This window comes from Anser cygnoides, chromosome Z (genome assembly GCF_040182565.1).
Source record: "Anser cygnoides isolate HZ-2024a breed goose chromosome Z, Taihu_goose_T2T_genome, whole genome shotgun sequence".
NCBI classification, from domain to species: Eukaryota; Metazoa; Chordata; class Aves; order Anseriformes; family Anatidae; genus Anser; species Anser cygnoides.
In genome coordinates this window covers 53,973,972-53,986,912 of record NC_089912.1, presented here as the reverse complement: position 1 = coordinate 53,986,912, position 12,941 = coordinate 53,973,972, and the positions used below count along the sequence as shown (strand labels likewise).

Here is a 12,941-nt window from a genome sequence, read left to right as displayed (position 1 = left end):
TAGCATTACTATTTAGAAGCCAAGACTACTACTCCTTAAATAAAAGGTAATGGAATTAGGCTTCATAAGTAGTCCTCACATCTGTATTAGAATACTGTTTAATCCGAAAAGTTCTCAGGTCTGTATTGAATACCATTCAATAGTATCATTCAGTCATAGTTGGTATGGTTCTGGTCCTGCTGCAAACTCTGTCTTTTCAGTTCTCACCACAGGGTTGTTAGTCCTGTATTTTCCCCTCTGTCCATGCTTTTTTCTTCTTCTACCATCTAATAAGTGACTTAAGTGTTGTTGTTGGCTTTAATGTTGTAGATACAAGAGGTGTATTAAAAATGACTCTTTCTTTAGTGTTCGTTAGGTACGGTAAGACTAGAGGTTGGAAGAATAAAAGCTGGTCCGTTCCACTCTGAGAGGAGAACATCCCAGAGCAGCCAGGTTTGTAACTGTAAAACTGTTTAGTCTGGAAGAAAAAAAATGTGGTTAAATAGTGAAAGCAAAAAAAAATAGTTAATTTTATGATGAAAATTATTTTCCATGTACTTTGCAGCTTTTTGGTAGCCATTTTACATGTTCATTTTAGCTAGTTGTATCAGTTAAAGACGTGATCCAGCCAAGAGTTCATTCCAGAAATAGTAGAGTAGATATTATAGTAGAGTATATAGTAGAAATAATAGAGTAGATTACAGGCTCTACTATGTTGTCTAGTCTGATTCTTAGAGCTCTTGCATGGGAAATAGGAAGAGCTGATTGTCTTCATTACCAGAACAAGTTGATGTAGGGTTTACACCTGTTACCTGGAGGGTGCTGAGTGCAATGGGGTATTGTTTCAGTAATCTTACTGAATTTCTCTATACCTTTCATATTCTTACCATAATCTTGGTCACAAGAAGCAGGAAACCTTCACCCTTTCTGTCAGGCTTTTCCTAAGTTTACTTGTTTTATTGTTGTTTTAATGTTGTTTAATGTTATAACTCACATCAGTTTCTGCATTTGAATGCATCCTTTATGTGGTCGCAGCTCTCATTGTGATTCTGTGCCGATGTATGTATTGGGATTTCAGGTAGGAGTTATTGAAATGAGAGAGCTCACGACTTACCTTAGAACTTTTTGTAGTTATAAACCTGGTATACATCACCATCACTATTGTCAGTGATTGAACATAGATGTAAATAGTTTAAGGTGAATCCTAATTAAACTGGGACTTTTTCTTTCTGAAATTTGAAGTGAATAGGCTAAGAAGGGTTAAGGACTAAGTGTCAGTATCTCTTCAAAAGATAATGCCAGTCCAGACAAAAATACACAAGCTCTGTGTGGTATTAATCTAAGCTATTAAGTAAGAAGTTCACAATGTTGAATGTTTAGAAGAGTCGGTAAGAGTCAATGAACTAAAACCACTGTGAGCCATGTTGTTCCTTTACATTGTCCTGAGGCTGTAGTGGAAATTCTGTAAATTGTTTAGGGGAAGCTGGAAAATTGCGTAGGTGAAACTGAGTGTAGAGTCCAATCTTAGTTTTAGCTTATGGAGTGTCTGGATGACTGTGAGGATACATGTGGGGATATGTAAAGATTTGTCTTTTGTATTGTGTCCCTACCTTGATAATGGTGGCTGTCTTATTCACCAGAAGGTCTTTGAAGTGATGACATATGTAGAAATAAGGGGACAGTCTGGCCCTCAGAAGCAACCTGTTGCATGCGTCTGTAATTACGCGATCTCTGTTGGTCTAATGACATGTTTCAAACAAGGAGCCCTCCAGAGTGTCCAGGAAACATACAGAGGTTCAGTGTATCAGCTTTAACTGGGCACAGAAAAAGTAGCAAGAAAAATACACTGAATAAAAAAATATTTTTTAATAATAATAATAATAAATAATAAAAATATTTTGTAAAATACACTGAATACAATGGGTTACAATTTTATCAAATTGGGACTCTGAAACTGCTTTCTAATCCCAGTGTAACACTGTATTTAGGTCAGTGAAGGAAGTGGCAGTCTCTCATCCTTCAGCTTTCCAGCTTCTGGTTCAAGTGCACCTGAGGTCTTTGAAAGTGGTCTGAAGAAAAATACCTGTAAGTTTTTATGGCCCTTTCAGTAATTTATATCTGTATATTGGTAGCTGAGATCTGCTTTCTCTAACACATAGTCATTGTATACTATAGGCCTGAAAGTGATTCCTTAGTCATTAAAATGTTGCGGGTGTGGTGGTTATTATACAGTACGTCATATATCTCTTTGAATCACTTTTTATAAAATAAACTAGCAGGTCTTACATCAGCAGTTTAGATGCTGAGAATCTAAGTTGAGCGAGAACTATTTTTGTTGAAGCTTATTATGTCTTCAGTCAAGCTGTCTGACTCATTCTTGGAAAGTACGTGGTCAATTCTGGATACTACATTAAATTAGAATAGCTGTGTAATAGCTCTCCAGTGCTCAGATTTACACCAGTTACTTGTGACCCAAGTATCGCTATCAAATAATAGTTTCTATTCTATAAGCATTGCTTAGCAATTTACTCCAATAGTTGTTTAAATTGAAAGAATGAATGACTTTTTCACCCATTCTAGATGTATTTCAATGCTATTAATTTAATGGCAGCTGCTTTCAAAATCTGTGTGGAAATGTATGTCTGTAATGAAGCAGCAGAAAGCTAGAATCATCACAGTGGCTTGGATGACTTTAATGGAAAAGTTTCTTTTATATACTAGTTTAACTTTCCTTTTTAAATTTATCTGACAGCAGCTTCTGAAATACAGGGATTAAGAACAGTTGAGATAAAAAAGGTAAGTTACAGCATAAAGTGGTATGTATCAGGAAAGGTTCTGTAGATGTTATGTGTATGTAAAGGAGGAAGTCTGGCCACCCAGTTAATCATTAGAGGGAAGAACTGATGTGGCAATAGTTAAGTCATTTGTCTACTGGTTTTACTGATCTCCACTGCCCATATTTATAAGTAAAGTAAGTGTGACTTCCACCATCACATTTTGTGACCTGTTTTTAAAGCAAATGGAGAGAGAATTAGTAACAGTGTTACCAAACAGAGTTAAATCCAGGCAGTTGTAGTGAAGCCAAGGGAACTGTACTAAACTTGCAAGTCTGTTGTTTTGTATTTCACATTTGTTTGACATGTATTTTTAATAGATAGGCCTTTACATGACAGCTGCCAGTTTTTCAACTGGGTTTCAATTGCCTTTCTCATTGATGGGAGCATAAGATCTAAGTTACAGACTGCTTCTGATGGTCTAAAACACATGCATTTATTTGACTTTGCCTGGGATCCAGTTTCCTTGATTACGCAGATTGTATTTAACTATTCTCTTTTTAACATTGAATCTGTGAATACCTATCTATGATAGCAATTTTGGTGGTTAGGTAGTTGAGCATTGTACAGCAGTGAATTACTAGTTTTGTTGTTCAATAGTGGGACACTAGGGGGAGCATAAAGATTAATTCTCATCTACAGCAGGTTCCTAGTAGGAGGCTGATAATAAAGGACAATCAATCCCATCTCTACAGTTTTCCTTGCCAGACAAATGCTGACATTAAGGGTTTGATGTTGACTTCTGTAAGTATTCAGTTTGGTTAAGAAAAAACATATAACTGAGTCAGTAAATTGTCACCCTCCGCTGATGGGAAGAACTATGTATTGTGCGCTCTGTGCTTTTCCAAAATATATTAACTTTAAAAAATGGCTTGAGACAGGCATATTCTGATTTTCATAAGATAGGATTTTTATTAATTTTTTAAGGTAAGCCTGCAATTCTCTATGTATTTTTCTTTCCAAAAAAAAAATCTTTTTTTTTTTTTTTCATTACAATAATAGGGCCCTGCAGATTCACTAGGAGTGAGCATTGCTGGAGGTGTAGGAAGTCCCCTTGGAGATGTTCCTATATTTATCGCCATGATGCATCCAAATGGAGTTGCAGCTCAGACTCAGAAACTGAGAGTAAGTTAATTGTTAAGAAGGTTATAAAGATTGTATGGGTACTGCACAATAATTACTCTAGACAGGTAATAAGGTAGCAGTTTAATGATGCAGTCATGATTGCTTCTGGCTGTGAAAAGAATTTTTGCTATTTGGATTGACAATAAAGTAACTCAGATTGGTGACACGGTAAAAGGTAATTGCTGAAGGATATATTAACTTGGGAAGGAAGTCCTAAAGAAATCTTGGATCATATAGCTGATAAACTTGTGAAAATTCAAAGTAGGAAGCCTAGTTCAGAATGATGGATTCTCTAAGTGAGCTACACTGGTGAGTCTCGTGGTCGTTCCTGTATGTATGCAGTCTGTTTCATATCTCATGTTCTCTGTGCTTACCTGTCTTAGGATAGAGAATTCTTTTTCAGATTCCAAGTCAAAGTAAGTAGTCGTAACTCACACAGCACTTACATGTGTACTGTATTCAATTTATATCAGAGGTTGTTGAATTTGACTAATGTTCCTTGGAAAATAGACAGTATTATTTCAGGATGAATTTAAATATATATATTTCAGGATTAATTTAAATATAAAATATATATATAAATATATATAAATATGTCTTAAGATAATGTACTACTTCAACCTGTCTGTATTCAGATGATTTTCCATATCCTTCTAGAATATTAAGATTAATTCTGTAAAGAACAATTATTTTTTTTACACTGAATACACTAAACTTAAACACTGATCTGCTAATTCTGATCTCATATTTTCTACTCTTCCATCACTTCACTATGTAGTTCAATGATGTTGTGCCTTTGAGAGAAGTGTACCATGCACTCTTCCTAATTTCTTTCTTCCTGCCCTATGTCACTGATAAATTGTAGCTAACTCTAAGTACTCAGATCTGCTATTATTGAAAGAAAATGCCAAATAAATCTATGTAAATAAACTTGTATTGATAGTTATCTTTTCTACATTTTCTTCTGCAGGTGGGGGACAGGATTGTTAGCATCTGTGGAACATCTACCGAGGGCATGACTCACTCCCAAGCTGTTAGCCTCTTAAAAAATGCTTCGGGCACTATTGAGTTACAGGTAAAAAACAAAAACAAAAACAAAAACCCTCCAGTGACATTTGGAATATTTTCTGAACATTAGTTGCTATGATGTATTATTTTAGTATCAGCATTCTTATTTTACTGGCTTTTTTTTAACTCATTTTACTGAACTCTCTTCTTAGGTTGTAGCTGGAGGAGATGTGAGTGTTATAACTGGTCAGCAGCAGGAGCCACCTACGTCCAGTTTTACATTTGCAGGACTAACTTCAACCAGCATTTTTCAGGATGATTTAGGGTCAGTAAATACATAATAATACAGTCTATGTAGCCAGCTACTTGAGGTGGAACTCAACCTAAAATGCTTACAAATTGTTTTGTTTTGTTTTGTTTTCCCTGCTGTAGAATTAAAATGTGATTTGATTTCTTTTTAAATACGGCTTTCTTCATTTCACTGAGCCTAGGTACCTAAGATTAGTTGATACACCCCAAATCGCTGTTCTCAGACTTACATAGCAAGGTTCTTTCCACAGTGGTACTTTCGTTTCTATAATGTACTTTTTTAGCACTAGGCTATCAGAAAAAAACGACTTTCATGGTATACAAATGTTACCACTTCTGGTATACTACAAGACACAGCTATGTAAACAAGTATTGCCTCAGATTATGTCATAAATCTGAGGCGTTTTTCCAGGAACAGGGAAAGAGAGAATGGGGTTCTTTAGGCACACAAACCTACATTAAAAGATAGAACTTCAAAATTCATGTAGTCAAAGTTAATGTGTGGAGATATACCTACGAGTTGTCTGTATAAACACATACATGCAAATAAACAATCATAACTCAGAGTAGGAGAGAAGCAATTAAATCTTGCAACATAACGATTGGCTGCTAATTTTGGACTTTTTTTTAGGAGGCCTAAAGGGTTCCAGGATTTTTAAAGGTGTTTGCTAGGAAGATTGTACCATGAGGTACATTTGTAGTTATAGAGGAAATGGAAGTGCATTGCTTAACTAGAAAGAAAAAATGTTTTTGGTTGAACATTATACATGTTAAATCGTAAGTTCAGACAACATAGCAACGCTTTTTCCCTTTCATTAGGCCTCCTCAGTACAAGACCATTACTCTGGATAGAGGACCAGATGGCCTAGGCTTTAGTATTGTGGGGGGATATGGCAGTCCTCATGGAGACTTACCCATTTATGTGAAGACAGTATTTGCAAAGGTAAGTGTAGATGTGTTCAGTCAATCCATTTATTAGTTCACAGCAGCCACTTTCTTAAAGCATGGCCTGAGTTCGATGCCAAATGATTAACAGTTTTTCACAGCTTTTCTTGACCAGTGCAAGTTCTGATCAAAATGTGCTCGCATTATTTGAAGGATAGAGTTTCAGGAAGATTCAGAATTTTTCAAGTGCATGAGACTCTGCATATGGCAGTCTTTTTCAACTCTCAAAACTGGAAATGTTTACATACTTTGAAAAACAACCCCCCTACCTTATGTTTAGAATTCATTTTCTTCAAGTAATAGAAGGGACCAATTTATTACAGCCTGAAAGGTAGACCAGCATAAAATAACTGAACTCATCTGGACCTTTGGAGAAGTTCAGGTACTGACTGGATTTTATGAGTATAGCCTGCCCTAGGGAACAGCCCTGAGTTAAAAAATAAATGTAATGAAGAATCCCAAATGTTTGTTGTAAGTCAAAGTTAACAGGTGGGTTTTGGTTACTGGATTTCCAGTTTGTGGAAGCTATTTCAGGTCTTGAAAATCTTGCTGTTATGGTACCAGAGACTAGAAGTTATACTAGCTAGACCAACAGGATTAAAGTAATATAAAAATCCTCTAGATCCATCCTCTAGATCTAAGTGTTGTGAAAGTTAGAGAACGCAGGACATACTGCAGTACTAGCAGGCTGTTCTATGATTGACTGTAGTCAAATCACTCTCAATCAAAAAAGTTTTAAGGGGTTTTGTGTACTGTACCCATCTTATTCAGACCATTGGGACAGTGCGGCAGGGAGAAAAAGAAATGCATGAGTCTGCAATTACATGTTTTATTGTTTCAGGGTGCAGCTGCAGAAGATGGACGCCTGAAGAGGGGAGATCAAATCATTGCTGTGAATGGGCAGAGTTTAGAAGGGGTGACCCATGAGGAGGCGGTTGCTATTCTGAAAAGGACGAAAGGAACAGTCACTTTGACTGTTTTGTCATGAACTAGCTGCTGAAAGGGGTAGGATCGACAAGACTATATTATTTACATTCTGCTTAGCAAAGAGAATGGAAATGTTTGTATAGCCTTCTCGCTCTTCCCGCCTCACAGGACTGTGTTACGTCACTGAAGAAAAATAACATTTAACCATATTTTTGTATGTAATAGAAGTATTTCTCCTACTGTCAAACCACTGGGATGGAGTTATGTCACCTATGGCAAAGACATGAATATTTTTCCTAGTAATATTGTAATGAATACTTGTAAGACACTAAAAAAAAATGTTTTCATTAATAACCTCACAACAAAATTTAAATGTTTTCCTAAGAGGCTTTGAATATTTTAAATATGTGAGAACAATAAAGTCACTGAATCAACAAGGCGATGGCATGGGCAGAAGTAGTCAGAAAACAGAAATAAGATTATTGGAGAAATAAAGTATTAACAAAATACAGAATTTGGGGAACAGGAGGAAAAGCATGTAATGTGGAGGCACATAATTAATGGACTTTTTTTTTTTTTCTATTACTCTACAATGACCAAGTAGAAGGAGTTGGGAGGGGATTTTTTGTTGTGTTTAGTTTTGGTTTTAGCTTGTGTTTGAATTGTGTTTTTGATGGTGGGGATTTGTTCTCAGGCTGAAAAATTTATTTGCTAGTGGAGACTTATCCTGGTGAGTGAGAGTGCCCAGCAACTGCAGTATTAGAAGGGTTAAACTTTTCTTTCATAACAGTAGTTTTTTTCTAGACTATGTGGGAGTGAAAGCAACCTCCCTAGTGTGAAATGTGTGTAAGCAAAGGTTGTCCTCTTGCAATGGGCAAGGCTAAATACTGTCTTAGCGCCGAAGTTTCTGATTGCTGCTTGAATCAGAGCTGTGAACAAACCGCTCAGGATATATTTACTTAGCTGAATATACAGCCTTGTGTATATAGGTTAATACAATGCAGAAGATGTTAGTGTTACAGTGTTGCTTGTCATTATAAAATAAATATCAGCAAAGATAAGGTCCTTCCTGGACTGAGGAGGGCTATAACCAGCGGTTGATGGTGGGTAGACGGCTGAAGATCAGTTCCAGTGGAGAAGAGGGGATCAGTGAGACAGCAGTGAAAGTCTTTGCATCAGTGTCAAGCAGAAGAGGACAGCTGAGGGTCACAAACATTATTTGGGGGTTGTTAATTTAAGAGGAGCAAATGCAAGATATTGTCTGGTAAAAAAGATGCAGCCATGAAGCTGTTATTTGGATAGCAGAGTTGTCAATAAATTTGTCAACATCCTCAGTTTACTAAGAAGTCTTTAAAACTTTATCCCGAAATCATACCTACTGATACCACTGGCTGATTGTAGTCTGCCTTTGGCTCTGCTTCTTCAAACTGGCTCTTCAGAATCTGGCAGATAAAGCACACCTTGCCCATGATTTACCTTCCTGCATAAAAATGCCACTAAATATGTTGAAGGTGAAATACACCTAGCTAATTAGCATGCTATATACTTCCTGTAGTAGCAAGACCATGTTGATTAGCAAAAAAAAAAAATTCGCAGCAAGAAGGTCGGCACATCAGTTGTCATTTAAGAGAACTCTCTGAACAGAAAATGCAGGCAGTGGTCAGGCGATTATTAGAGGAAGATGTGAAAGACTAGCATTTGTATTAGTGAGAAACAAAAACAGTATTAGGAATGTCTGTGAAATAGTATTAACAAAAATGGTATCTAGATCTAAGCGAGTTAACTAAAACCAAACAAAAACAAACACAAACAAACAAACAAAAAACTTCGTCTCATTAATTGTTCTAGAAGTTAGTGTGATTGGCAAAAAATGAAAGTACACAGATGGTACCATTACTGGCTGTTGTTACTGAATTGTTCTTGTGTACTTATTCCTTGGTTAGAATAAGAGATGCATACATTAGAGTGTGTAAGGTCGCTTTAAATAGTGTCTATATTTGTAACAGAAGTAGTGTACAGATATTTTGTTACTACTGTTGTGTCTAAATGGGGGATTTAATTAAATAAATACCAAACTCTCAGTGATGAAGAAATAAAGTTGCAGGTGCGTTTCTGGTGTGTGCTGGCTTTGTTCATTTTGTTGTGAAAGATTAATCCAAACTTTTTAATTAATAACAAGAAGTTAATGATATTGCTCTTTGTGTGAGCCATCTAGTAAAAACTGCTTTATCTGGATTTTCAGATTTTAGCTTCACTCACAGTCTTTTAGCACATCAATAAGACAAGATACCAAAACTATTTAGAAATGAATAAGAGAGTGCCTTGCTTGTTTAAAACAGACAGTATTTAATCATTTCTCAATCTGCTTAAAAAGCAGTCTGTTGGGTATGGTTCTTGACACGAGCAATCAAAACACTGAGCTGAGCAGCCTGGAATATTGCTTTTAGCCGTGACCATGGTGCTGGTTCAGAGCACAGGATCTCCCCGAGCCCCTGTGCCAGGACAGCTGTTCCATGACCACGACTTAGTGTCTGCTGTGCAATGGATTATGAGGTGTAATAAACTTAGCAGGCTTAGAGTGATTAGTTTACTTCATCATTTGGTATTCGGTGCAACTTTTCTATCACAGGGGTTAGTTCTGCAAGATGCTAGGTACTGGCACTGTTCTACTAAGTTCTTCTTTTGGTTATGATAGTTTTTTGTTTATGTGACCGTGTTAACTTTGGGACTTGACAGGATTGGAGCTAAAAGGCTTGGGATCCTAAGGGCTCAAGCCCATTGTCTGTTCAAATACACATTCTTTTCTTTTAACTTAGGTCTAACCTATTCAGTACCAGTGATCTTAGAGTGGTATTAATGAAAGAGACCGTCACGTTTTGTAATTGTGCATCTGGACAAAGGACAGCTGGCTCATGGGAATGCACAGATTTAATTCCTTGACAGTGACCAGATATCATTGGCATTGCTGCTTTCCCATTCCCCTGCTGGAATTTATTTCTGGGTTAGGTTTGTGGAAGCAATGGAAATGTTAATTTTAAGTTGAGAGAATAGGCAGAAAATGATGTATGTTCTATAGACTCAGACTTGCTGTGGTGGTTTTACCCAGTTGCACAGCCGAGCACCACCACAACCACTCTCTCACTCACCCTTCTCATAGGGAAAGGGGGAGAAAATTTGATGGAAAGGGCTCAAAGGTTGAGATAAGGACAGGTAGATCACTCAGTGATTACTATAACAGGCAAAACAGACCCAGCATAGGGAGATTGGAGAAATTTATTACCTATTATAACAAGCTAGAGAAGCAAGAAACAAAGGAAACAAACTAAAAATACCTCCTCCCATCCACCCTCTTCCACCCCATCCCCCTGAGTGGTGCAGGGGAACAGGGAATGGGGGCTGTGGTCAGTCCCTGATACTTCATCTCCGCCGCTCCCTCACGGTCCCTCTCTGCCCCTGCTCCACGCGGGGTCCCTCCCACGGGATGCCGTCCTTCCCGAACTGAGCCTGCGGGGGCTGCCCACAGGCAGCAGCTCTTCAAGCACTGCTCCCACACGGCTCCGTACCACGGGGTCCATCCCCCAGGAGCAAACTGCTCCAGCACGGGTCCCCCACGGGCGGCAGCTCCCCCCAGACCCCTGCTCCTGCGTGGGCTCCTCTCCATGGGCTGCAGCTCCGGCCCGGGGCCTGCTCCTGCGGGGGCTCTCCATGGGCCGCAGCCTCCTCCAGGCCACCTCCACCTGCTCCACCGGGGGCTCCTCCACGGGCTGCAGCGTGGAGATCTGCTCCGTGTGGGACCCGTGGGCTGCAGGGGGACAGCCTGCTCCACCAGGGGCCTCTCCACAGGCCGCAGGGGAACTGCTGCTGCCTGCCTGGAGCACCTCCTGCCCTCCTGCTGCACTGACCTGGGGGTCTGCAGGGCTGGCTCTCACTCCTCTGTTCCAGCTACTGTTGTGCAGCAGTTTGTTTGTTTGTTTGTTTCCCTTTCTTAAATCTGCTCTCCCAGAGGCACAAACACCATTGCTTATTGGCCCAGCTCTGGGCAGTGGTGGGGCCCCTTGGAGCCATCTGGAGCTGGCCCTTATCTAACATGGACTGTGGACTCTTCTCACAGAAGCCACACATGCAGCCCCCTGCTACCAAAACCTTGCCAACCTTGCCACTTATACCCACTACGCTTGCCCCTTCCCCCCCAAAAAAAGAAAAAAAAAAGGGAAAGAAAAGATAAAAAGGTGTTCTTTGTTCTTGAGTGGCAAAAAGAGGCTTTGTTTTAGTGACAGAGACTTGCAAATAACATGGAGGAGCTCGCTGTTTTTAATATTGTTTTGCAAGGCACGTCTTGTCTCAAACTGGCAGTGACATTGGAAAGAGGCTGGTTGTGGTCTCACCTTCCCCCCAACCTCCCCATCTCTTTTCTTGCTTTTGAAAAATAAATCCTTTGAAGCATCTAAAATATTCATGTGTGGGGAGCACTTCTGTTTCAGGCACCATTTGAAACTGCTAAGAATAGACAAAAATTTTTACTTTCTTACAGATGCTATTGAAACTGTGAACACTGTTGTCCTCAGCACATTCAACACCTGCAGTATATATATAATTGTTTTTATTTCTTTCAGAATTGGAGACCATGGCTCTTCCACAACAGTTGCACAGATCTTGACTTTAGTGCATTTTAGTTCATAGCCATTATCGTAGGGTTATATGTTAGCTTGCAAAATTATGCAGCTGATATTCAAGAAAACGCTGACAGCAGCAGGTTAGAGTGATACATTTTGAACACTGGAGAGCAGGAATCGTATTCCATTATTAGGTATACTAAGTAGATCGAGCTTCCTAAATTTTTGCTGTAAGTTTTAATTTTCTTATTTTAAAATCTCCCTCAAAGTTACTGAAGTTTCTTCGAGCGAAAATGATCATTTTAAATGGGTAGAGAAAAACAGATGTTGTTTCTCTTATTTCAGCATAAAGAAGAGGAAAATAACCTTGGATAAGCTAGTGATCCTAAAAGCTGTTCAAGATACTACAATTATTCAAACTGGGTTATTAATTTTTATTAATTTTAACTTGAGTTTTTTTAAATTAAGATCCAGTAGCAAATCAGTTTTAAAAACTGAAACAAGCAGGTTTTCACTTGACTCAAAAAAAAAATAAATCTGGTTCGTCTAATTACTTTGTGGTCTCTTCATTTTTTGGTCCTCAGATAGGTAAAAATATATATATATATGTATATTTATATTTTTTTTGTGATTATGTCCAGGTAGTATTTGGATCACCTATGAAAATACCATCTGTGTTCTTAGCTGAAAGTGCTATACTGGATATTTTAAGTGCCTGCTGTTAGATGTTCATATCCATTTTACCCATAGATATACAAATGAAAGGTTTTTAAGATGGAAGGCTTCAAAGTTGTCAGCACTTTTTCATGTCTTCTGGTATTCCAGCCTTTGGCAATTTGACTACACTTCATTAAGTGTAGCTCTCAATTATTTTTCAACAGTCCTGGGAATCTGGAGAGGTCCCAGGCAACTGGAAGCCGGCAAATGTTGTCCCAGTTTTCAAGAAAAGTAAGAAAAAAAGACACTAGTAATTACAGGCCTGTCAGTCTCATTTTAGTGCCTGGTAAAATTATGGAGATTATTCTGGGAGTGAATGAAAAACACTTGACAGACAATTCAGTCATTGGTCATAGCCAACATGGGTTCATGAGGGGAAAGTACTGCTTAATGAACTTAATTTCTTTTTCCAATAAGGTTACCCATCTAGTTGATCAAGGGAAAACAGTACATGCATTATTTTTTGATTTCAGCAATTTGGATT

At 38.3% G+C, this 12,941-nt stretch overlaps 1 protein-coding gene across 15 annotated transcripts in view; it reads left to right on the top strand.

The window, feature by feature from the left end:
- The window catches only part of MPDZ (multiple PDZ domain crumbs cell polarity complex component), a 103,415-nt gene extending 94,170 nt beyond the window's left edge, over positions 1-9,245 (top strand). For 14 of the 15 annotated variants that reach the window (XM_048049769.2, XM_048049779.2, XM_048049778.2 and 11 more), the window contains 8 exons: positions 346-432; positions 1,968-2,064; positions 2,732-2,775; positions 3,816-3,938; positions 4,909-5,013; positions 5,159-5,271; positions 6,075-6,198; positions 7,042-9,245. In XM_048049769.2, the coding sequence (XP_047905726.2) occupies positions 346-432; positions 1,968-2,064; positions 2,732-2,775; positions 3,816-3,938; positions 4,909-5,013; positions 5,159-5,271; positions 6,075-6,198; positions 7,042-7,188 (840 nt within the window). In that variant the 3' untranslated portion in view covers positions 7,189-9,245. The remainder of the gene's footprint in view (positions 1-345; positions 433-1,967; positions 2,065-2,731; positions 2,776-3,815; positions 3,939-4,908; positions 5,014-5,158; positions 5,272-6,074; positions 6,199-7,041) is intronic. The other variant, XM_048049771.2, reaches the window with a different exon arrangement.
- Positions 9,246-12,941: the final 3,696 nt, after the last annotated feature.